This window comes from Podarcis tiliguerta (assembly GCF_965153285.1).
Source record: "Podarcis tiliguerta genome assembly, chromosome: 8".
Taxonomy (NCBI): Eukaryota; Metazoa; Chordata; class Lepidosauria; order Squamata; family Lacertidae; genus Podarcis; species Podarcis tiliguerta.
In genome coordinates, this window is record NC_139541.1 from 9,371,750 (window position 1) to 9,397,365 (window position 25,616).

The 25,616-nt window shown below is 48.0% G+C and overlaps 1 protein-coding gene across 3 annotated transcripts in view; it reads right to left on the minus strand.

Annotated features, from left to right (window-relative positions):
* Window positions 1–226: 226 nt before the first annotated feature.
* Window positions 227–25,616, minus strand: part of PTPN11 (protein tyrosine phosphatase non-receptor type 11) — a 33,710-nt gene continuing 8,320 nt past the window's right edge. The window contains exons 3-17 of one of the 3 annotated variants that reach the window (XR_014514496.1): window positions 25,089–25,283; window positions 22,523–22,715; window positions 21,068–21,184; window positions 19,676–19,789; window positions 18,321–18,417; window positions 16,811–16,890; window positions 13,441–13,599; window positions 13,026–13,157; window positions 11,743–11,897; window positions 11,305–11,372; window positions 9,682–9,833; window positions 9,030–9,142; window positions 7,677–7,780; window positions 1,656–6,361; window positions 227–1,531 (exon numbers count right to left, since the gene is read on the minus strand). Coding sequence is in view for 1 of the 3 variants with exons in the window: in XM_083454004.1 (XP_083310130.1) it covers window positions 7,708–7,780; window positions 9,030–9,142; window positions 9,682–9,833; window positions 11,305–11,372; window positions 11,743–11,897; window positions 13,026–13,157; window positions 13,441–13,599; window positions 16,811–16,890; window positions 18,321–18,417; window positions 19,676–19,789; window positions 21,068–21,184; window positions 22,523–22,715; window positions 25,089–25,283 (1,648 nt within the window). In the remaining 2 variants the exon portion in view is untranslated. Of the gene's footprint in view, window positions 6,362–7,676; window positions 7,781–9,029; window positions 9,143–9,681; window positions 9,834–11,304; window positions 11,373–11,742; window positions 11,898–13,025; window positions 13,158–13,440; window positions 13,600–16,810; window positions 16,891–18,320; window positions 18,418–19,675; window positions 19,790–21,067; window positions 21,185–22,522; window positions 22,716–25,088; window positions 25,284–25,616 lie in introns of all 3 variants that reach the window. The other 2 variants (XR_014514497.1, XM_083454004.1) reach the window with 2 other exon arrangements.

The following is a 25,616-nucleotide window of genomic DNA, read 5'->3' on the forward strand; positions in this document are numbered from 1 at the left end:
TTGCGCGCGGCTATGGCACAAGCCTGCATTCGCTCCATAGGACGCACACACATTTCCCCTCAATTTTTGGAGGGGAAAAACTGCGTCCAATGAAGCGAAAAATACGGTATTTCCATGTAAGAATTCATGTGAATGCACAAGCACTGTATGATTTATACTAACTGCAAACAGACGCAAACTAACATCACCCGGCACTAGCGATACAAAAGCATTCAAGAAACAGGTATAAGAAAATGGATTTTTTTTATTATTCCTATATATATTTTTTAAGTTCTGTTGTTTTACAAATAATGCTTTTACTCTGGATAATAAGCCTTGGAGCAATTAAAAACAAAAACACAGCACAGCCAGCGACGCAGCCAGACTTCAACACCCATAAATACAGGCTGGGGACAGACAAGACAAATCAGGAAGTTTTCTACGCGTGATATTTTTCTTCTTCTTTTGCCTTTTAATGTCACATGATTGCAAAAGGGTCTACAGGATACATGGGCACCGAAGGCAGTGGAGACGAGGGCTTTGAAACAGCGTGGGGGGCGGTCTGACCAGCCTCATACGCTGGCGAGAACCTGCAGGCTTGGCTGGGGGTGGCCCAGGCCAAGTGTCTGGCTGTGAGCTGTGCCCCTTCTGGAGAGCAGAGCGCATCTGGAACATGTACACAATTCACATAAAACCTGTTGACGTATGCATTCCTTTTAAAGGAGAAGGCTGAGGTCCTTTTTCTCTCTCTTCCCTCCCCCCTCAATAAAATATTACATTTCATTTAATACTCTGGTACAATACTTCATACATTGCTGGAAGAGGGGGAAGAGAACAAGGAAGGGGGAAAGCTATTTTTCAACCTAGATGAAAATAACAGAGATCTTCTCTCGTAGAGCCGTTAGCGTTGGGGTTTTTTATACATATATAAAAAAAGTCACAAGGGTGTTCATAAATTAAAGAAAGAAGACAGGCATTAAGGATTAAAATTTGGAGAAATAATAACAAAACACAACACAAAATTATGATATAAAGCCTCCGCCCCATCCTAGTATCTGGGGCTGAGAAATACGTCAAATTGCTCAAAATTTCTAGTTTGCAAGTTTTCCAGCCCAGCTAGTTCCCAGTTATTTCATTTATCGTCTCCCCAACATACCTTTAACAACAGAAGCTATCGTTTCTCACTACAGAATAACAAAGTAAAATCGTTTTAACATGAAATTTCATTGGGGGGGGGGGGAATAAAACATTTCGTTGAGGCTGACAGGGGCTTTATTCTAAAGAGTCGGTGAAAAAATGGAAGTATGTTATCATCAAACATTCAGTAAGCAATGGCACACCGGCAAGGATCATCCTCATAGGCCAGGGCTTCCCAAACTCTGAGGTAATGCTTTTCTCTTAAATTAGAAAAAAGGAGACATTCTTCACTCACAAACTCCAAAAGCCTTAGAGTACCGTATTTTTCGCCCTATAGGACACACTTTTCCCCCTCCAAAAATGAAGGGGAAATGTGTGTGCATCCTATGGGGCGAATGCAGGCTTTCGCTGAAGCCTGGAGAGCAAGAGGCGTTGGTGCGCACCGACCCCTCTCGCTCTCCAGGCTTCAGGAAGCTATCCACAAGCGTTGAGAGCCCGGCGGGAGTTCCCGTGGGCTCGCAAGGCTTGCAGGCAGCAGCCTGTTCTGGGGGGAAAATAAAATTTTATTTATTTATTTCCCCCCCAAAATGAGGTGCGCCCTATAGGGTGAAAAATACGGTATGTGAAAGATTAAGTGTTATCTGCCCTTAGAAGAGCACCAGGCCCCTCTGTATGAGTCCCTGATCTGGATGTGCTGCCAAACTCATGCAGAGACATGACAAAGAGCCTCCTCTGAGAATGGATAATTTTTTCTGCCTTTGCAGCAACTGACTGATCCAATCACCCCTGCTGCAGAGCTAGCAGATTTGCCAGCAGGTAACTAGCCTGTTACCATACAGTCCTCAAGAGTCTGGGAATCACTGCCTCTGGAGGGGTCACTAAATTTTACTCACATGGAGTCAAGGTCAGGAAAATTGGCCATGGAGAGTTCTGAGTGCTCTCCCCCAAAATAGGAGGCGGCGGGACATGCGCCAGACCAGGGAAAGGAAATTTTTCAGTGAAAATATTCCACGTTTCAGATTTTGCAACTTTCCACTGAAAGAAAAGGCAGGGCAGACTTTTCAAAAGTCAAGACAATTCCAGAATTAAAGGACATTCCCTTGACCTCCAAAATATGTAAAAAAAAATCTTCCCGGACATTTAAAACTAAGTCATTAGAACCCTTGAAGCCTTTGGCTGTTTCAGAGATCAATTTAGGAAGGATCGTTTAAAATACATTCGATAACTGTTCTGATTCCTCCATGCGCCTTCCATTTGCAAGTCCACAAAAATTCGTCCAGAACTTCTAAGACACAATATCTATGCAGCCACCCCCTTACAGGCTGCTACTTGTGGGTCCCATCCCTGGGAAAGGGGTTGGGTGTCCCTATTGCTACGGAAGTTCATTGAAGTTTTGCTTCCGCAAAAGGGCACTCACAGCGAGGGTCTTTATTTTAAAAAGACAGCTTTTTAAAGAAACAAACAACAACAACCACAAGAACAGGTCTCCTTTTGGTTTTCAGCAAGGCCCAAAGATCTTATTCAAGTTCTCATCTCAGCACAATCATCTTGGAGGTTTTTTTTTTTTTCAAGTTTCAACAATGACATTCTGTAACCACGTGCTCTGAGAAAAATAATAACCGCACATTCAACATGCCGCGTTCCTACTTAAACCAGGCAGGCGACCGAAATCCTAGTCGCAAGAATCACACAGTGGAGCTTTTCTTGAACCGTATTAACTCAGGCTGGGGGGGGGGGGCAAGATATAAAGATGGGGGGGGGGACCATTGCATGTATTGATCCTCCTGCTTTAAAAGCTCCTGGGACAGAAAAGGCGAACACTCTATGTCAAGATTAGGACCACCTTGTCAAGAGTCCTATAGCATTTGTTTGCCTGATGGCATATTTCAGCCAGTGGTCGAATAGACATCTAGGGTGGGGTGGGAGAGGAGAAGAGAAGAGAAGAGATCACAGAGCACTGCATTTTGGAAGGAGATGCCAGACCCGTCAGTCTTAAGAAAGATAGGGTTGCATCAATGTTCCCTACAGGCTCTGTGCTCAAGGTGGAATTTTGTTCCTTTAAAACTCTCATTTGACAAGCCTTCCAAAACAACAACAACAACAATAATAATAGTGACTGTTTCAGGTAGCAAAATTTGAGGGACCATTGGGAGAAGGGGGGGGCAGCGCTCAATGACATCACCAGCAATCCACTCGGCTCTTTGCAGGTGCAAAGGAAGGAAGGAAGGAAGGAAGGAAGGAAGGAAGGAAGGAAGGAAGGAAGGAAGGATTCAGCATCGTTCTTCTGGAAAAGAATAAAATATATCCACCAGAAGAAGCGCTGAAGATTCTGTGGAGTCCTTCAGTCCCCCCCCCCAAAAAAAACTGAACAGGGTTTCAGCCCCCTCGAAATTGAAGTCAAAGTTCTCAGGAGGCAACACAACGCATTAAAAAGGTGGCAAGCAACAACGTTCAGGGCACTCTTTTTTAAAAAAAGATTTCCATCCTATGGGTACGCTTTCACCCATTCCCGCTGAGAACCATCTATCAGAAGAAACCCAGGGGTGCTGGTGCAAGATGGAACTGGGCGCTTCCCAGGAAAGTGAGGTGGCAGCCAAAATTGGCATCCCTGTGTCTAGTTCTCCCGTTTCATAACACGCAGCCAAACTTAACTGCGCCCTGGGGTCGCTACAGGTTTCCCTGCCAGGAATACCCAATTATTTATTTTTTGAGGAGCAAAGCACAGCACACAGGGAAACTTAGCACTGCGACACCAGGAAACAGGTTGAGGTTTTTACTCCGTATGAGGAAGGGGAGGAGGAGAACACGAAACAGGGACCCCGATTTTGGTTGCTGCCCCAGGTCCATCGTAAGGCATGGCCCTGTCCCTTAGCTTGGGAAAGTGGGGTTCAGCTCCTGAAAATTGCCCTTGTCCAACTCTTATACCTCCAGGAGCTTCATCCACCAGGACCAAAATCCTCACCCCACCCCAGTACCATCTGCTTGTAGCGACAGATGGCACCATCTGTCCAATGTTGGGGGGCTCTGCCACACACCTTTCTCTTGCGCTCCCAACCTCTTGGCCGCAACTACAACAAAGTCTTTGCTAATGCTAAGGTGAAATTTGAGGACAAGGCAGAAAGGGAGCTTCCTCGGTGGCCCGACTAGGCTGAGGCGTAAGATGCAAAACTTCAGGCATAGCTGCTTACAGGAGTTCCAAAATTTAAAGTCAGAAGATAGGGCAAAAAATGTGGTTTTTTTATTTTATTTTATAAGGACAGTAAACGTTGAAGATTTCCACTCCTCCTGGCCTTCCATTCAATCAAGCTGAACTCGCAACGAGCATGGCTGTATGCACACTGTGATTCTGAACAAAGTGGCGGGGGAGAAGGATTCAACTTCAAGAGAAGCTTTCTTTTGAAACAAAACAAAACTAGACAGGGTTCTAGTCCTCAAGTGCGCAAGCAACACAAGCTGAAATCTCAGAACCTCAATGGAGGGCAGGGGAATCTAATAGCCCCATTACTCTCTCCATAATCAGCAATGCCAGTAAAAATTGGGGAGGGGGGTGTAGTTAAAACTACGGAACCAATTATTAGAAGTCAGAGAAATTATGCAAGTTTGCTCCATTTACATCATTTAGACTGCAGGATGCAGTTTTTCTGGGTGCACATTTTTTAAAAAATCCTAATTGTATTTAAGAATGCTGTACGCACAGCCAAGGCAACAAGAGGCTGATTTCCCAACAGCGCTGCCTTAAAATTAGGTTTTTCCAGCTCTGACCTAAGCAAGTCGGCTTCCCATGCAGCTTCAAAGGGAAAAGCAGCCCTTGGAGAACATCTCTGGCCTACACTGCCAAGCAAAGGCCTCCGGAAAAAGCCTCCCCACCTCACCCCACTGATCAGAACCGGCCACCCCCCCCAAACCCCGCAAAGGCTGGACAAGGAAGGGCTGTCCCGCTTCCAGGATAGGCTACGGCTTCAACGACCGTGAAATGACCACTTAGAGAAGCTGAACGCCACTCCACCGACAGGGGGGGAAAACTACACCAGCTGGGGAGAGATGGTTTTGGAGCTGGGAGGCAGGAGGGGAAAGGCACTTTGAAATAAAAGGCAGAATGTTAACCACAGAACATCTACGCTTAACGGAATACGCTGCTAAGACATTTTGGAAACCAGATCTTCCTCCGCCCTCACAAGGCAACGTGAAGCAAGAGCTCCCCTTTCACACGGCCGAGGCAACATTCAGGGAAACGCAACTGCCGAAGATCCAACCGCTTGCCCCTCTTAAGGAGAGAGGGCGGAGAACACAAGAAAAACCCCAGTGGGTCATTCCGGTCAGTTTAGTTCAGTGTCCTGCTTTTAACACACCATCTGGGATGCTCACAGGCAGGGCAGTAAAGGAGATTGCTCCCCAGACGAGCCTCGGATAAAGAGGCTGGGCTGATTACTCCAGAACGCCACCAACATTGTGACCACAGAATCAGAGTTTAGCTACCACTCCCTTTCTCTCTCTCTCTCTTTCTCTCTCTTCCCCCCAACCACCCGAACCAAAACACTCAGAATTCAGCAGCAACCATCTTAACAGTTGCCCAGCAGGCTCTAACACAAACTAGTTTTCTCTGGTGCAAACCATGCATCATTGGCAGTTCTAGAGAAGCAACGTCGTTTCCCAGAGAGACAGACACCATGAGGACTAGAGTGTTGAACAAATTAACTGATCAACGTGCCCTGTTCCAGAGCAGTCACTGGCTCCTCACCAGAAGCAGGGCCAAGAGTAAGGGGGCAGAAGGGGAGGAACAAATGTCTAATTAGCACAACTGATACACACACACACACCTCCAACAACGAAAAAAGTATTAGTTTATCACCTGACGTGCTACTTGATTTCTTTTTTAAGTATAAGAAACGGATTTTCCTTTAAAAAAAAATATATCTAGTTGGAAACAGCTTTAAAACCTCAGCATCTAGGAGAGAGAGAGAGAAAAATGTTCAAGTACAACAGAGTATTGGTCTGCACTGGAGGCAAAAGAACCGCAAGTTGAATGGAAACAAAACAAAATCGGGGACTGTAGAAATCAGACAATGTTGAGAAAAGGCATTAGGAGTTTCTCCGAAAGATAGTCTTAAGTTCCGCTTATTACTGAAGGGTTAAAAACACCATAAATAAGAGGCTCTATGCAGCTGTCAAAGTCCACTCCTCTTCATGGGACGCTTCTCATGTCACTTGGCTTCACTTTCTTAGAAAAGAAAATGGTATTTCAGTTCTGTAAAGAGAGAAAAGAAGAAAGAGCCTTTAAACGTATGCTCAAGCTCATCTCCGTTCTTCAATTCAGAGGGGAATCACACGCGATAGGAGAGGAACTAGAAGTGGGTCCCAAGTGGCTGACTGGAACTCAAATTTGGGAACCAGGAAGGTGAAACGGGGATGGAGTATTGGACTGAGCCTGGACAGACCCCGATTCAAATCCGCACAGCCACAAAGCATGCTGGGTCATCTTGGACCAATCTCTCTCGCCCTAACTTACCCCACAAAGTTATTGTGAAGATAGGAGATACTGCCTTGAGCTAGATCAATGGCCCACCTCATAATAAATAATAATAAAATAAAATAAAATAAAATAAAATAATAATAATAATAATAATTTATACCTCGCCTATCTGGCTGAGCTTCCCCAGCCACTCTGGGCGGCTTCCAACCAAATATTAAAATACAGTAATACATCAAACATTAAAAGCTTCCCTAAACAGGGCTGCCTTCAGATGTCTTTTAAAGAGAAGATAGCTGCTTATTTCCTTCACATCTGAAGGGAGGGCGTTCCACAGGGCGGGCGCCACTACCGAGAAGGCCCTGCCTGGTTCCGTGTAACTTGGCTTCTCGCAATGAGGGAACCGCCAGAAGGCCCTCGGTGCTGGACCTCAGTGTCCGGGCAGAACAATGGGGGTAGAGACGCTCCTTCAGATATACTGGACCGAGGCCTTTTAGGGCTTTAAAGGTCAGCACCAACACTTTGAATTGTGCTCGGACACGAAAGACTAGCAACATGTCTTAATGGGTGCCAGCTGGAAGTTGTTCCCAGCCCTGCTCCCAAGATTCTTTCACTGGAGCACATGAGAAGTGAATCTGGAAATGCAAGGATGTAGTTTGCATAGGGATGCGGGTGGCACTGTGGGTTAAACCTCAGTGCCTAGGACTTGCCGATCGCATGGTCGGTGGTTCGAATCCCCGCGGTGGGGTGCGCTCCCGTCGTTCGGTCCCAGCGCCTGCCAACCTAGCAGTTCGAAAGCACCCCCGGGTGCAAGTAGATAAATAGGGACCGCTTACCAGCGGGAAGGTAAACGGCGTTCCGTGTGCTGCGCTGGCTCGCCAGATGCAGCTTGTCACGCTGGCCACGTGACCTGGAAGTGTCTGCGGACAGCGCTGGCTCCTGGCCTATAGAGTGAGATGAGCGCACAACCCTAGAGTCTGGCAAGACTGGCCCGTACGGGCAGGGGTACCTTTACCTTTTTAGTTTGCTTGTAGCCTGCACACACCTGATCCCCATTAACATGCAACCCTATGCTAAGCCGAGTCGGACTTGCCTTCCTCACAAGGAGCGCTGCTCATTTCATCTCATCTGAAGCTTTTCTGCTGCTGCATCAGACCAACGTTTTCATAGACTCTCATGGCATTGTCTTCCCTCATCCTGGAGGGAGAAGCAAAGGGGTTTTAAAATCCACTGAGAAGAAACACAAAGACAAGGTTTCCGCTGAAGCTGTTTCCATTTGTTTGCTGGGTCACTCAGAACAGACTTCGCCAATCGGATCCTCTCCAAATGTTTTGGACCACACCTCCAATGAGCCATGCTGGCTGGCGCTGATGGGAATCATGGTGCAAAACATCTGGAAGGCTCCAGGCACAGAAGAAATGCGCTTTATGTTTCCTAAAGCAAGAAAAGCAGGATTTAAGCTCAGTAAAAAAACTATAAACGTTGCATTTATTTGTTTTTTTAAAAAGCCTGCAGAGACACAGAAAACCTTTCTGTGATGAGACCATTTGTTTGCAAACTTTTCAAGGCTGAAGCACAGGTGTGGGGGGTTGTTTCCCCGCCCCTTTACATTATAGCTCCAAAAGGTTTGCTCTACATACAGTGTAAGAGAAGCCTTGCCAAATCTTTCCACGTGAATAAAGCCACAGTGCCTAGGCATTTGGGTAACAAGGAAAGGCAGCCTACTAATGGTGCACAAGGACAAGAATGACCCAGGGGAGCCCACCTCCTGCATTTTTGCTTCCAGTGCAATCCTGGGCCTTCTTTCGCATGGATAAGCCCAGAGCAGTGGAAGATGAAGTCCTCCCAGTTGTGAAAACTGCAAATATACGGCCTTTGAGGTGTTAACACCTGAGGAAGACCTTGGAAACAGAATCTTACCTGGAAGCCTGTCTGTTTTTAATCTGCTTAGATGAAAAACTTAATAATAATAATAATAATAATAATAATAATAATAATAATAATAATAATAATAATACTGTAATAATAAATGGGCCTATATTGGTTCCTTGTAAACCTTGCTGAAACTTACACTTTGCAATTGCAATGGCATTTTGCCATCCTTTGCTGGAAGTTTCTTCTCCTCATTAATATACAGTCGTACCTCGAAAGTCCAACGGAATCTGTTCCGGAAGTCCGTTCGACTTCCAAAACATTTGGAAACCAAGGCACAGCTTCCAATTGTAGGAAGCCACGTCGGACGTTTGGGTTCCCAAGACCATTTGCAAAATGGAACAGTCACTTCCGGGTTTGCAGGGTTCAGGAGCCAAAACGTTCGAGTCGCAAGGCGTTTGAGGTACGACTGTATCATTGTCACAGTCGTGTCGCTTGCCGTTGTATCTGGGGGCTGTGATGTCGAACTTTGCCCTTGCATGGGATCTTGGAGAGGGAAGGATCATCTACTTACTCAGGGCAGGTTGGAGTTGGAGTACAGGGTGGCAGAGGACTCTGGTCTCCACTGGCCTGGTCTGCTAAAGAATATTTAATGTTTGTATACTCATGGCCTTTTCTCTTACTCTTCTGAAAGGGAGAGAGACAGAGAGCACATGGAGGCAAGGGAGAACACTTATTGATCATATTAGTTTTATTAGTACCGTATTTTTCGCTCTATAAGACGCACCAGACCACAAGACGCACCTAGTTTTTGGAGGAGGAAAACAAGAGAAAAAATATTCTGAATCTCAGAAGCCAGAACAGCAAGAGGGATCGCTGCACAGTGAAGGCAGCAATCCCTCTTGCTGTTCTGGCTTCTGTGATAGCTGCGCAGCCTGCATTCGCTCCATAAGACGCACACACATTTCCCCTTACTTTTTAGGAGGGAAAAACTGAGTCTTATAGAGCAAAAAATACGGTAATTAAATTTACCAGTTCCTTTTTTTTTTACCAAGGTAACTAAAATACACTCACAATAAGTAAACCACAAAACACAGATGCTAAAACCAGAATACGAAGGAAAATCTGAAAGACAATCCTATTTCTAAAAGGCAAGACTGGAACTTCCCACCCGCTGGGCCCTTAGCCAAAGTTGCCTCGCTTCAAAGCCCGACTCAAGGCATTACCTGCTCCTCCTCGATCCGACGCTGTAGCGTTTCGATGTAGTGCTGCACCGCCATGTAAATGAACCGGTACTGGGCCTCCGTCTGCACCATCCCTGACCGCTGGGACCGCACCATTTGGATGGTTTTCGGGACGTCAATGTCACAGTCGACGCCTGGAGGGCAGGGAGTAAAAAGGCTCAGCGGGACAGGGATGCCCAGGCAGGACCAGAGAGAAAACCCTTCCAGCCCCACTCATTCCGGCTGAAGTCACACCTAAGCTCCCAAGCCAGCAGCAGCTTATGCCGGCAGCGAAATACTTCCGCTTCTGCACTGACATCCAAAGTTCCTGAAGAGCAGCAATCTAGGCTGGGCAGCGTGGGACCAACCATAAGAGGCCTTGAGGAAGTGCCTGTAGGACTTGGGGATCAAGAAGATACTGCTCCTGGGCCTGGAGGCTCCATTTCGTTCTGATTTCATTTGTTTGTAGGCTCCATTTGAAGCAGCTACAGCACCGTATTTTTCGTTCTATAAGACGCACCCGACGATAGGATGCACCTAGTTTTAGAGGAGGAGAAGGGGGGGGGGATTCTCTCCCTCTCTGCTCAGCACCTCTCCAGCAAAGCGGGAGGAGAAACGGAAGGGGCTCTGTTTCTCCTCCCGCTTCGCTAAAGGGGCCCTGCACAGATTTCCCTCTCTGCGCAGCGCCCCTTCAGCAAAGCGGCAGGAGACGCGGAGCCCCTTCCATTTCTTCTTCCGCTTCGCTGAAGGGGCGCTGAGCAGAGAGGGAAAGCTGCGCAGTGCCTCTCCAGCGAAGCGAAGCCAGGAGAGCAAGAGGGATCGATCCCTGTTGCTCTCCTGGCTTCAGCGAACGCAATGCACAGCTCAGGAGGCTTTGGGCGGCTATCCCTGAAGCCAGGAGAGCAAGAGGGATCGGTGCGCACTGATCCCTTTTACTCTCCTGGCTTCAGCGAAAGCTGCACAGCCTGCATTCGCTCCATAAGACGCATGCAGATTTCCCCTTACAGTGGGACCTCGGGTTACATACACTTCAGGTTACAGACTCCGCTAACCCAGAAATAGTAACTCAGGTTAAGAACTTTGCTTCAGGGTGAGAACAGAAATCATGCTCCGGTGGCGCGGCAGCAGCAGGAGGCCCCATTAGCTAAAGTGGTGCTTCCGGTTAAGAACAGTTTCAGGTTAAGAACGGACCTCCGGAACGAATTAAGTACTAAACCCAAGGTACCACTGTACTTTTTAGGAGGGGAAAGGTACGTCTTATAGGGCGAAAAATACGGTAAGTGGAACTGCGAAGTATCTGGACTTTGGAGAATTCAGGGCAGATAAAAGGAAGTCCTTTCTTATGCAGGGCATAGTTAATCTCTGGAACTCAGTCCCATAGGAGGCAGTGATGACCACCAACCTGAATGGCTTTAAAAGAGGGTAGGAGAAATTCATGGAGGAGAAGGGCTATTGGTGACTACCAGCCATGATGGCTGTGCTCTGCCTTTGTGGCCCATCAGCCCTTGCCTCCAGAAAGCCCATGCTCCCATCTGCCTCAGCATCATACAGCTGTGTTGGCTGGGACTGATGGAAATTGTAACCCACCAGGCAGGCGAAGGCTGACACAACAGCAGTGGGACTCACCTTTCTCTCTGATTATGTCAATGAGAATATCTATCACAATGAATGTTCCGGTCCGGCCGATTCCAGCACTAGGAAGGAGGGGGAAAGAGGGGAAAAACACAGACACACAACTTATATTTCTGCTTCTTCTGGCTTTGAAAAATGTTGTGCTTAAGATCAAAGGCATAGCCCAGGGGTCAGCAACCAATGGGCCGGTCCACCCTCTCTCAGACCATTTTTATAGTCTCTCAGACTATATTTTGAGGGGGGAAATGAACGAATTCCTATGCCCCACAAATAACCCAGAGATGCATTTTCAATAAAAGGACACATTCTACTCATGTAAAAACACGCTGATTCCCGAACCGTCCACGGGCCGGACTGAGAAGGCAATTGGGCCGCATCTGGCCCACGGGCCTTAGGTTGCCTACCCCTGGCAGAGCCCAAGCATCACGGTACCTGCAATGGACCACGACTGGGCCAGCATCTGAGATGTTTTCTTGCTTGTGATGAACCTCTTCTAAGAAATCTAGAACTCCTCCAGGATCACTGGGGACTCCATGGTCAGGCCAGGTTCTGAAGTGATACTGCCAGACTGTTCGTTCGGTGTTGCCCTGGAGAGATGGCAGCCAAATATCTTTTCCTGCCTTTTAAGGAGCACTTTGGGGGTGGGGGAGGGTGCGCCGCTGGAGATGAGGAGGAGTCATCTCAACAGCAGCACTCCATTTACAGAAGAAGCCCCTCCCTCAGGAGATCAGACTGCCCCCCCCCCCAACATTATATACATTCCTGGCAAACCAAGACCTTTTTTCAGAGGAGAGATTCAAGACAGATAAGACAAAGTCCTTTTTCACACATTGCATGAACTACGGAACTCACTCCAAGAAGCAGCAATGGCCGAAACTTGGAGGCTTTAAAAGAAAATTGGACCAATTCATGGAGGAGAGGACTCTCATTGGTGACTAGCCCCGATGGCTATGCTCAGCCTCCATGTTTGCTGAAGAAGCAACTTCACCCCCATCGTTCAGCCTGGACATTGAGGTCCAGCTCCAAAGGCCTTCTGGCGGTTCCCACACTGCGAGAAGTGAGATTACAGGGAACCAGGCAGAAGGCCTTCTCGGTAGTGGCACCCGCCCTGTGGAACGCCCTCCCATCAGATGTCAAAGAAATAAACAACTACCTGACGTTTAGAGGACATCTGAAGGCAGCCCTGTTCAGGGAAGTTTTTAATGTGTGACATGGATAGTGCCGAGGGTGGATTTTACAAAGCCCTGAACAACTTAGCTCCAGGGTACCTCAGGGACTGCCTTATATTCCAGTTCAATCACTGAGATCACCTTCAGGAGAACTGTTGATCGTTCCCCAAGTTGGTGAGGCTTCTTTGACAACAACAGTGCATTTTATGCCATTGGCCCAGTTCTGTGGAACTCCCTGCCAATGGAGATTCAGCAAGCGCTTCGTGGTTCAACTTTTAAACAACTGCTTTTCTATTCTGCCTGGCCTTTTCAGGAAGTTAAGGATTTCCAACCGTTAGCTGACTTCTGATTTTATCATTTTTATATGGTTTGGGTTTTTGTACAATTGGTACAAACTGCTCTGATTTATTTTTTTAATGATTAGCCATATGTAAACAAACATATATGGGACAGAAGCGGGCTCTTTTTTAGGTCTGGCTGCTACCACATTTGAAGACTATGAGCCAGAGGCTGGCCAGAGCTAAAGAAATAACTTCACAGACTTACCTGCCCAACCTTTGAAAGCTTGAGTTCCCGTAACGTGTAATCATGAGCCGCACTCTCTTTGACATTTCGGACGCGCATCACACCGTATTCTTTTAGGGCATGTTCATCTGGCCAGTATTTTACGCACTTGCTCTGGAAAACAAGACAGGGTGGTGGGGGGCTGCTGATTTCGTCAATGTCAGCCAACTGAAGTTCTCCGTATGTATTGGGCTACAACTCCCATCATCCCCAGACAGAGAGGCCATATGATGTGGAGGCTGATGGAAGTAAATCAAATCCACCCTGAGACGAAAGCTCATACCAATAACAAACTTAGTTGGTCTCTAAGGTGCTACTGGAAGGAATTTATTTTGTTTTGATATGCTCAGAGGCTGATCAGAATTGCAAGATCCCCTGAGCGGGGTGGGCGCCTTACCTTTCCCCTCTCGACTTCTTTCGTCGTCATAACGATCACACGCGAGTTTTCCTGGAACACCATCCTCCAGAAGTCGTTGACGGTGTTCTGCAAGCAGCCTTGGGTGGCAATGTAGCTCTTCTTGGGCTTTGCATTGTTGCACTTGGTTTCAAACTCCGGCTGCAAAAGAAGAATAATAATTACCGTATTTTTTGCCCTATAGAACGCACCGTCCCATAAGGCGCACCTAGTTTTCTTGGTGGGAAATAAAGGGGGGGGAATTATTTCCCCCCCAGCCCCCAAACAGGCAGCTCTCTGCAAGCCGTGGGAGCCCAGCGCTGGCTCCCGCTGCTTGCTGAGAGGTTCGCGAAGCCTAGACGCGCTGAGCTCAGTGCGCGCAGGCTTCAGCATGCAGGCAACTCTCCGCAAGCAGCGGGAGCGCTCTCGCTGCTTGTGGAGTGGTCCGCGAAGCCTAGACGCGCTGAGCTCAGCGCGCGCAGGCTTCAGCATGCAGGCCACTCTCCGCAAGCAGCGGGAGCACTCTCACTGCTTGCGGAGTGGTCCGCGAAACCTAGACGCGCTGAGCTCAGCGCGCCCAGGCTTCAGCATGCAGGCCACTCTCCGCAAGCAGCGGGAGCCCAGCGCTGGGCTCCCGCTGCTTGTGGAGAGGCGCACGAAGCCTGCATTCGCCCCATAGGACGCACACACATTTCCCCATCATTTTTGGAGGGGGGAAAGTGCGTCCTATAGGGCGAAAAATACGGTAAGTTTTAAGCCACTTGTCACTTTAAGGGTCTCCAAGCAACTCACAGTGGAAAATATATACAGTATGTAGGCATGAATACACTGTCTCACAGAAAATGGGGCTGAATCATATAACACGGGCATGTCCAACAGGTCGATCACGATCTTCCGGTCGATTGTGTTGCATCCATGGTCTTAGTCTCCCCTAACTTTTGCTCCCCCTAAAAAAAGCTCAACAAGTTTTCCTGGCAATGACAATGGGTAGATTGCAGACAGCATTTTAATACTGTGAGCAGATCGCAGTCTCTTAGGAGTTGGACGTGCCTGATATAGCATATTAAATGTTCCATACACCATATTGAGAAAACAAAACACCAACCCCTGCTACAGTAGTAGAAAACATTAGAAGCCCGCAAACACTAAACAGAACAATACTCCCACCCTCTAACTGGAAGATTAAAATGAAATACAAACCTCAACACTGACACCCACCTCCATAGCCCCCAACCATTCCCTTCACAGCCTAGGACCCTCGTACCTACGGGACCGCCTCTCCCGGTATGCCCCACAGAGGACCTTAAGGTCCATGAATAGCAACACCCTAGAGGTCTTGGGCCCTAAGGAAGTCAGATTAGCCTCAACCAGAGCCAGGGCCTTCTCAACACTGGTCCGGCCAGGTGGAACGCTCTGCCTCATGAGACCAGGGCCCTGCGGGATCTGATTTCTTTCCGCAGGGCCTGTAAGACAGAGTTGTTCCACCTGGCCTTTGGCTTAGAGCCAATTTGATTCACTCCCCCTCTTCCTTTTCCTTTCTCCTCCTGTGATGAGGCTGCATTTTAATATTTTAATGTTTCGATATTTTAATGTTGTATTTTAATCTTGTTTTTAAGTTGTATTCATTCAACTTGTTTTTATTTTTGCTTCTTAGCTGCCCTGAGCCCGACCTTGGCTGGGGAGGGCGGGGTATAAATTATTATCGTTGTTGTTGTTGTTGGGTATAAATTATTATCGTTGTTGTTGTTGTTGTTGTTGTTGTTGTTGTTGTTGTTATTAAATCACTGAGACAAAAGCCTTCAGGCAAAAGTTTGTTTTTTGTCTTAAAAGGGCAAGGCGCAGCCTGGCTGGGCCCCACATCATGTCCCGGGATAGAGACTCAGGATACTTCTACGTGAATTCCCATGACATTCAAGAGTGGAGCAGGGCAGGATTTGTTTTGGAAGACTCTGCCACCAGAAATCTTCCTTCGCACACCTGTGCCACACCTGTCCCAAAAGCAGCACAGTATTCCGGAACAGAATGTGTTCCTGAGTGATGATTTCCAGCAAAGGAAAGGATATTTTATTCGCTTGTTTGTCTCTTGCCTTTATAGCATATCGTTTTTCTCCAAGGAGAACAATGTGCTCCCTCCTTGCAGAAAGAGCTTTGAAGCCCTCTGCCTTGCTTACCGGACTCTGGGAACCTCTGGCAGCCTTCATGACATCTAGCTCTGGTTCCAGAAGGTAAGATTGCTTGTGTGTGGCTGGTTCTAGGGAGTTGTTTTGACTATACTGTGGTACCTCAGTTTTTGGACGTTTCAGTTTTCGAACGCTGAAAACCCGGAGGTAAATGTTTCCGTTTTCGAACGCACCTCAAAAATAAATGGCTATCTGTTGTTTTTCACAATTTTCTCTATAGAATTGGCAGACCGCCATTTGTGCCTTGGTTTTTGAATGTTTCGGAAGTCGAACGGTCTTCCGGAATGGATTACGTTCGAAAACCAAGGTACCACTGTATGCAGTTTCAGCTTTCCACACTACCCTGACCCCCATCCCCAAAGAACACAACACCCACACCCACAAGACGCAATCCTACTGTACTGCCCTTTTCAGCTGAGCTTCACAAAGCAGATTACACTAAAGAATGCATGGAAACAATAAACATCAACTTAACAGCTTATCTATAAAAACAGCAGGGGCAATCAGCAAAGGGAGGCAACTTTCTGGAAACTAAATCTCTCCTCCTTTCCAAGCAGCATGGTTCATCCCGGGCTGGGGGCATAATTAAGGGAAGGAGAGGCCAACTATCCCTTAGGCCTCTTCTTCTTCAAATGGGCCCTGCCAGCAGCAGGAAAAGCGGGAGATGGCCTCCCCATTCCTTCCTTTCGTGTTATATGTTCAGATTATAAATCTGTGGGGAGAGACTATTTTCTTTAATTGATTGCATCTAAGCCTTTTTAGCTAAAGGACACGGTAAAAATGCTCCAAATAAACGAATGCAACAACTCAGCTGAAATACCGGGAGCTAAAAGGTCCCTGAGGGCACAAGGAGAAGGGGACGACAGAGGACGAGATGGTTGGACAGTGTTCTCAAAGCTACTAACATGAGTTTGACCAAACTGCGGGAGGCAGTGGAAGACTGGAGTGCCTGGCATGCTCTGGTCCAGGGGGTCACGAAGAGTCAGACACGACTAAACAATAACAACAATTGGAGTTACGTCAAGCTCATGTTGGCAGCTTCGAGAACACTGTCCAACCAACAGGTAATTAGGGTCCACTAACTATCTGGTAGGGGATGCTCCTCCAGACTAACCCCTCCCCTGAACAGTAAAGATTAAGTCTGCAAGTCTCCCAGAGGCAGGAGAGGGGGGGGTCCCCACAAACACCCTTACCATGATAATATTGGCATTTATGTAATCAGAAACAGGCTCATTCGGATCACCGTCATGAAGGACAACTCTGGTATGGTCAACTGGAAGGAGGGAAGGGAAAAACAAAGACACACCTTATTAAACAGCTACAACCAGCAATTGCTAAGTCAGATATTATTGGTCCACTGCTACCCAGCTGGTTGCCTTGGGCGAACCACAGCTGTGCCCAGGCAACCAGGGGAAAAAGCATTTCAGAAGTTTATTCTCTGTGTTAGTGAGAACGTGAGCTGGAAATTTCTCTCCAGGCAAAACGAGCTAATTACAGGCCAGATTTCGTGCTAGGTTGAAAACCAGCCTTACCTATCATGGCTGGCTGAGGTTAGGTGGAATGGGAAAGCAGACAGGAGGAGAAACTGCCTCATTTCTTTTCAATTTCTCCTTCCTCCTCCTACTTCCCTTCCCATCCCTATTCTAAGCCAGCCTGCGATGGCCAAATTTGATAGCCACGCACATCCTCAACAGTCAGTGGTATTGTAAGATAGCAAAAGCTTTCTGGGAAATGATTTATAATGAATTGAAGAAAATGTTTAAAATAACTTTTATTAAAAAACCAGAAGGTTTTCTTTTAGGGATAATCGGTACAGAGTTACCTAAAGACCAAAAAACAAACAAACCACCCCACCCCTGTTTATGTATGCTACTACCGCAGCCAGCATCATTTATGCTCAGAGATGGAAAGAAGATTCTGCATCAACCAAGGAGGAGTCACAGACTAAATTAATGGACTGCAGAAATGGCAAAACTTTAGGGAGCAATAAGAAACCAGGAGAACCAAAAAGCTTTAGCAAAGACTGGGGAAAATTTGTGGATTATTTGAAATGTTTTTGTACATATATGTTAAGTTAAAACCAAGCAGTTGAAATTCATGTTAAAGGAAAACCAGGGAGTAATTAAGAATTGGCATAATGAAGGAAATGCAGTGTTACAAATTTTAAAAATATAAGAAACCCCAAAAGGGGTGGGGGAAGTAAAAAAAACCCAACATGTTTATTGGGAAAATATTGGATTTGTATCTTTGTAAAACTTCTTTTAAAAACTGGGGGAAAATATTTTTTTAAAATATTTATGAGTCAACAGTCTAACAGTTTGGCCTCGTCAGCAGTCTGGCCGCAGCATTCTGGACCAGCTGAAGTTTCCACATACTTTTCAAAGGAAATGTTTGAACATTGCTCGGCTCAAACTCCCATTAACTCCAGTCAGCATGGCCAATGGCCAGGGATGGTGGGAGTTGAGAGCCCAACCACATCAGGAGGGAACCAGGCTAAAGAGGGCCTGCCAACGGCTCTCCAGAGTGGCATGGAAAGGGGCCTCTCCTGCTAGCAGAGACCCTTTTAACTGGAAGTGTCAGAAACAGAAGGCTGCACATTCTCCCCAACAGACGTGAAAGCTCAGAGGTTAACCGGGTGAATCTTACTGGCCAGGAATCTCGGCTTTGAGGAAGAGGCAAAAGGACAGAGCATTCAGTACTCACAGGGCAAAATATTCTTGTATCTGTTCTTGTTCTTGTTCTCCTGCCGCTGCCCTTCTTTACGGCTGTAGAGGAGTTTGCATTCTTGCTGCTGGAGAGTCTGAACAAAGAACAAGGAGGATTCAACAAATCTTGCAAAGTGTTTACCGCCTCCTCCACCAGCCCCAGCCCCGAATTTCAGCAGCATGCGCCCACCCCCACCCATCGTGGGCCAAAGACACAAAGGCAGGTGCCAAAGGAAGATGCCACTATGAATATCCCTGCGGGGATGAGGGTGGACCCTGTCTTGTAAGCAGCAGCTGGATAACCATGGCCGTGAACCGACGCTAAGCATTTTATAGAATTCCACGGATTCAGCCGCCCTGAGAACATTTCTGCCTAAAGGGTGGGATAAAAAGGTAAAGGGGACCCCTGTCCATTAGGTCCAGTCGTGGCCGACTCTGAGGTTGCGGCGCTCATCTCGCTTTACTGGCCGAGGGAGCCAGCATACAGTTTCTGGGTCATGTGGCCAGCATGACTAAGCCGCTTCTGGCGAACCAGAGCAGCGCACGGAAACGCCGTTTACCTTCCGCTAGAGTGGTACTTATTTATCTACTTGCACTTTGACGTGCTTTCAAACTGCTAGGTTGGCAGGAGCAGGGACCGAGGAACGGGAGATCACCCCGTCGCGGGGATTCGAACCGCCAACCTTCTGATCGGCAAGCCCTAGGCTCTGTGGTTTAGACCACATGTCCCCTGGTTTGCCTCCTTAACCAGGTTTAAAAACAAGGTCCTTTTTCGGTCACAGAAAACCAAAATGCTTAGTGGGTCTCTCAAGCTGGGCAATAGCTACTGAGTCTTTAGGAAGAAGAACCCAGAGAAATCCATCGGTGCCATGGCTCCCTCTAGTGGTGCCGCAGCGATGCTATGGAAAGCTCTTTCCACCAACAAACCAGCAACCTCACCCAGAGGCAAAGAAAGCGTTGGGAGGCAAAGTTCGTTCCTCAGAAGTGCCTAAACTCTAAGAGCAATTCACAACCATTGTTCCGAGTTGGACTGAAAGACTGAACATGCACAAGAAACAAACTGCAGCCCAAGCGACGAGCTGGTAAGTTCAAACCAATTAGGCGAAATCACAGATGCACGCAAAACAGCTCCACACTCGACACACTTTTAGTTAAGAAGAGTCAATGGCTAGATCAGGCCAATGGCACTTCTAGTCTAGCATCCTCTTCTCACGGTGGCCAACCAGTTGCCCCAATGGAAAACCCTCAAGCAAGATTCAAGCACAACAGACCTCTCTCCTCCTGTGGTTTCCAGCAACTTGCATTCGGAAGCACTTACTGACTCCGACAGTGGCGGCAGAGGGCCCCACTTACCTCAAATTCTTCCCAGAAGCCTTGCTTAACTTTGTCGGTGGTCTCTGCCAGCTTGCTCAGTTCTTTGACACGGCTCTCAATCTCTGCCGCATTGATGCGGGTGGTGTTGAGGGGCTGTGGAGAAAGAAAGAGAGGCAGGTGAGCTTAGACGTTTTTGTGTATAGGCACCATCCAGGGGAGGGACACGGGTGGCACTGTGGGTTAAACCACAGAGCCTAGGACTTGCCGATCAGAAGGATCGGTGGTTCGAATCCCCGCAACTGGGGGAGCTCCCGTTGCTCGGTCCCTGCTCCTGCCAACCTAGCAGTTCGAAAGCACATCAAAGTGCAAGTAGATCAATAGGTACCACTCCGGCGGGAAGGTAAACGGCATTTCTGTGCGCTGCTCTGGTTCGCCAGAAGCGGCTTAGTCATGCTGGCCACATGACCCTGAAGCTGTACGCCGGCTCCCTCGGCCAATAAACCGAGATGAGCACTGCAACCCCAGGGTCGTCCACGACTGGACCTAATGGGCAGGGGTCCCTTTACCTTTACTTTACCATCCCTGGGACAGAGCTCCCATGTAAGATCCATTCATACTGTATGGAAAATGTTCATGCGCTCCAAATGATGCACCTATTTCCAAGAGTTTGGATTCAAGACCCGTTCATCCAGTTTGGGGGCTGTAAGCAAAGTTTTTTGAGGGGGGGCATGGTGGCACCTGGCCCTTGCATTGACTTCCAAAGCGGCCCTTATAGCCCTTTCTCCAAAGTCAAGATCAGGGCAACGAGGGGGGAAACATACATTTAGAAGAGCATGTTGTATGAATGTAAAAAACTAAGTTTCAACTGCTAATGTGCTCTGAAAGGAGCCAGCCATCAAATGCCAGGGATCTGGGACCTTCTGCTTGCAAAGCAATGCCCTGCCGAGGATCAGAAGCCTGGAGAGGGAAGGGACCCACACGGAAGGGCTCACTCTGCACACAAAAGCACACAGGCCCATGAGCACACCAGGGCCATTGCAGAGGACTGGAGCCCATCGCTCTCCAAAATGCTCATTACCAGGCAGTGGCGTAGCGTGGGTTGTCAGCACCCGGGGCAAGGCAAGTAATTTGCACCCCCTAACCCAGGGCAAGGCAAGTAATTTGCACACCCCCCCCCTGCTGCACTGTCCCTCCCCCAGATAGTCCCTCGCTCTCTCTCCGCACCACACCGCACGCCTGGCACCCTCCCCTCCACAGTGGGTGGCGACCCGGCGGCTCGGATCGGATTCGCACAGCCAGCACAGTGAGTGAGCCAGGTAGGGGCAGAGAGCTGCAAGTGCGCGCCCCCCCCCCCAGATGTTGCACCCGGTGCGGCCGCCCCCCCTGCACCCCCCACGCTATGCCACTGTTACCAGGAGTTTTTCTTATCACCTGCTTCAGTTGAAGGACTGTCCCCAGGGTTTCCACCATGGGGTTCTTCTTGTAATGCTCCACAAGGTCTGTCAAGGAATCAAATCTCTCCCCTCCGCCAACGTCATACTTCATATCCTTGGAAGGAAAGGGGAAGAGACAGGCGCTAGTTAGCTATGCACGCGGGTGCCCGGTATTTGCATAATTTATTCTAGGCCAGTCACTTTTAGAAATTATTTTCCATCTATCAAGAAAATCAATTCAGGCTGCATAAATCTGCATATGACTAAAACCCCAGCCTCAGCACACACCAAAAAGCACATTTTTTATTCTTTAAAGATGCCGGCTTAAGAGGAGGATTTCTCTTTCTCTTTCCTTTTATCTTCATTATTCTTTCTTTCTTTCTCTTTTTTCTTTTCCTTGGTCTCCTCTGCTCTAGGTCTTTATTGGGATTATACAGACACAAAGGTGATGGATGGTCAGTGAAGGACACTGGGTGAAAGATCTCCCAGGGAGGGAGGCTCAGAGAAGAAAGAAAAATTCCCAGGTGAAAGCTGCGAGGATCCACCCTTTCTGTGTGAGACAAGAACGAAGAGCTGCCTTCGAGAGAGGACTCTGCATTTTCTTTTCTTTAGCTGTTTTTAGTTAGATTACCTTGTTTGTGATTGTCTTGTATTACAAAAAAAAAACTTTAATAAAAAATGGGGGGGGGGGGGGAATACAGTAAAAAAATCCTCCACTACAGTCAAACCTCGGTTGTCAAACGTAATCCATTCTGGAAGACCGTTCGACTTCCAAAACATTCAAAACCCGAGGTGCGGCTTTCCGGTTGGCTGCAAGAGCTTCTTGCATTCAAAAAGAAGCCGTGTCGGACGTTCGGGTTCTGAAAAACGTTTGAAAACCGGAACACTTAGATCTGGGTTTTCGACATTCGGGAACCGAAACGTTCCAAAACAGAGGCATTCGGGAACCAAGATTTGACTGCAATTAGATGCAGAGAGGGACGCGGGTGGCGCTGTGGGTTAAACCACAGAACCTAGGACTTGCCGATCAGAAGGTCGGCGGTTTGAATCCCCGCAACGGGGTGAGCTCCCGTTGCTCAGTCCAGCTCCTGTCAACCTAGCAGTTCGAAAGCACGTCAAAGTGCAAGTAGATAAATAGGTACTGCTCCGGCGGGAAGGTAAACGGTGTTTCCATGCTCTGCTCTGGTTCGCCAGAAGCGGCTTAGTCATGCTGGCCACATGACCCGGAAGCTGTACGCCGGCTCCCTCGGCCAGTAAAGCGAGATGAGCACTGCAACCCCAGAATCGGCCACGACTGGACCTAATGGTCAGGGGTCCCTTTACCTTTACCTAGATGCAGAGAACCAGAATGCAAACTTTCCACCTCCATTAAAGCACACCCAGAAATTGCTCCAGCAATTTCCTCCTCCAGGCCTACAGCTTCTTTGCCTCACCCACATCCTCTTTCCTTTACCTGGCACCGGATCATGACATGCGTCACTTTGGACTTCCCATCGTTGCTCTCTCCTTTATCGTCCCCCGTCCGAACGGAAAGGACAAAGTCTCCCGGGTGGCTCTGGCTCTCGCGGACAAGAAAACTCCCATGTTTCCCTTTTTCTGTCAACAGCTTCTCCGCTTCTTTTCCAGAAAGATGCCCATGAAACCACCTTTGGAAAGGCAGCAAAATGAGGTGAGTCGCAGCGGGCCAACACACTAGTTGCCTGCACTCAGCCAGTGGGATAGAAAAGCTAGGAGCCAAATGGCTTCCAGGACCTGAGTTGTGGGCGCCAAAACAGAATGTCTAGTCGCCACCGGGGGAGGGGGGGGGAGAGATGCAATTCACATAAGTGACACAGTTTTAGCAGAATTTGTTAATGCCTGCTTAATTTGGTGTTTACAATAAAAATATTGGTACCACAGTTCAGTTTTCAAAACACTCTGTTCTTTACTGTTAAACTCCTTAATATATTGTCTATCCTTCACATATACTTCGAAGCTTCAAATCACATACATTTCAGTAATCCTTGAGCATCGGCCAGGCACTAAAAAATGGCACCCAGACTTTTGGAGGTGCTCGCAAATGGAGAATCTTTAGGCGCAAAATGCGCCCGGCGCCCTGTTAATTTCGAACCCTGCGCTCAGCAACCGTTCCACAAACAGGTGTGATGTAGGGGTCAATGCAGAAGTGCCAAAATTTATGATACCTGATGCACAAGCCTTTTAAATATACATTTCTTTTTAAAAAGTGGTCGCTGAAACTGGAAGGCACACTTCACTCTTATGTAACACCTCTGCCCAGAGACCTGCACCACTTGCCGATTTGTTACCAGGCCAAGTTCAATGCGTTGCTATTAATATACAAAATCATTAACAACTTGGGACCCATTTACGTGCCAGATGGACTTACTCCACATAGGCCCACTACACTGCTTCAATCTGCAGAACTGGCCCTGGCACAGGTGCCACATAATACTCACTCTGCATTCGTAAGAAAGCAATCTTTTAGTGTGTTGGCACCTACACTCTGAAACTCCCTGCCTGTTGACATCAGGCAGCCACCTTTGCTGTACTGTACTCCTTTCAGCGCCTGCCAGAAACATTTTTAGGCAAGCCTATTCACATACATGTAATGCGGACACTTGTTTTAATCTGTTTTCTGTTTATCATTGATTTTATTTTTTTAAATGTTTTAAAAAGTTGATTTTAACTGTATTTACTGATAATTTTATTTTATTTTCCTTCTTGCAAATCACAATCAAGCGGTACATAAATTTTAGGAAACAGCTAAATTACAGGAAGCCAGCAGGTTACCCGCGGGGGTTACGTTCCGGATACTGTGCCTAAAGCCAAAATCATGTATTGTCAAAACACACAGGGTTCGATGGCAGATGGAATTACAAAGTCTTTTTCCCCAGGCACCCACCCTCTCTTTAAAAAAAAAATATTTATTTGTTTGCCAAGCGTGTCAAGCTGAATGTACACAAGTTAAATGTGTGTAAGTTGCAGGCTTACTGTATAGCCAAAAATACCGTATTTTTCGCTCTATAAGACGCACCAGACTACAAGACGCACCTAGTTTTTGGAGGAGGAAAACAAGGGGGGGAAATATTCTGAATCTCAGGAGCCAGAGCAGCAAGAGGGATTGCTGCACAGTGAAAGCAGCAATCCCTCTTGCTGTTCTGGCTTCTGGGATAGCTGTGCAGCCTGCATTTGCTCCATAAGACGCACACACATTTCCCGTTTTTAGGAGGGAAAAAGTGAGTCTTATAGAGCAAAAAATACGGTATTTTAAAGGACATAAAAGCAAAGTGAAAAGGCAGTGCATAAGCAGGGTGAGCTACCGCCTGCACTGCAGAGCCACCACTGCAGGTGGCCAAAGGGTGGTCCTGCAGCGTCAAACTCAGGAGGGATCAGATGACCCAAGACGGCAAGAGGGTCTCTCCTAGCCCTGTAAAGCCGCTGACCAGCTTGGTTCACCAGTAGGCCTGACTCGGGGGGAAGCTGGGCCTGCTCGCACCTAGACCATTAATGCTAACACTGGCCACACCCAGAATTTGCAGGGGCTACCTTGACGCCAGGGGCGTACAAAGTGGGGGGCAGAGGGGGCAATCCGCCCCAGGTGCCACTCTGGGGGTGGATACAAGATGGCCCCTGCCTCCCCCCAGCTGCAGAGTGGCCAAGGGCACGCAGCGTCCGTACAGGCTGCCTCTTGCATGGCGACTGTACGGGCTGCCGCACATGTGCGCTCCGTATGGGATGCTGCACATGCGCAGTCCGTATGGGATGCCGCTTGTGTGGCAGCCTGTATGGTCGCTGTGCAAGCAGCAGCCCGTACGGAGTGCGCATGTGCAGCATCCAGTACAGAGTGCGTACACACAGGATGCCGCAAATGCGCACTCTGTACAGGCTGCCCCGCCCCAGGTGCTGGAGAGGGTTCCTCCGCCACTGCTTGACGCCACCACAATCGTCATGCCCTATCACCAGGAAATCATCCTGTTTGGTGCCCAGCCGCCTCCTCGCACAACTCCCGGCTTTCTCACCTTTCAGACGTGGGGTCAGCACAGTTGAGCGGATACTTCAGCTCGATCACATCGCCGTTCTTCTCCTTGAGCTGCCCGTGATGTTCCATGTAATACTGCACCAGCTCTGCCAAGGTGGCGAACTTTTCCCCTCCATAGAGGTCGTAGTAGTCGCCTGTATTCTGGATCTTGATGTGGGTGACTGCTCCATTCCGCCTGGTCGAGAGAGCAAGGAAGCCGACTTACAAGAACGCATAGATGATCACATGGAGCTGCCTTGTATCAAGTCGGACCCAACTGTCCCCGTCAGGGCCGGCCTTGGATATGGGCGAAGAGGCCGCTTGGGGCACCAAGCTGAGCTCAGTGCCTGTGTTTTCTGCTTTTGTTTTTAAATGTACTGCCTGCAGTGAGCGAGAGCGACAAAAAGCAAGTGTCTTTAACCTTCTCCCAAGGTTATACAAGTTTTTTGGGTACTAACGACAAAGATGATTCTCCTGCAATTCGTGTTCAAGTATGTTCATAGAATAAATACAAAAACTGTAGAGTTGA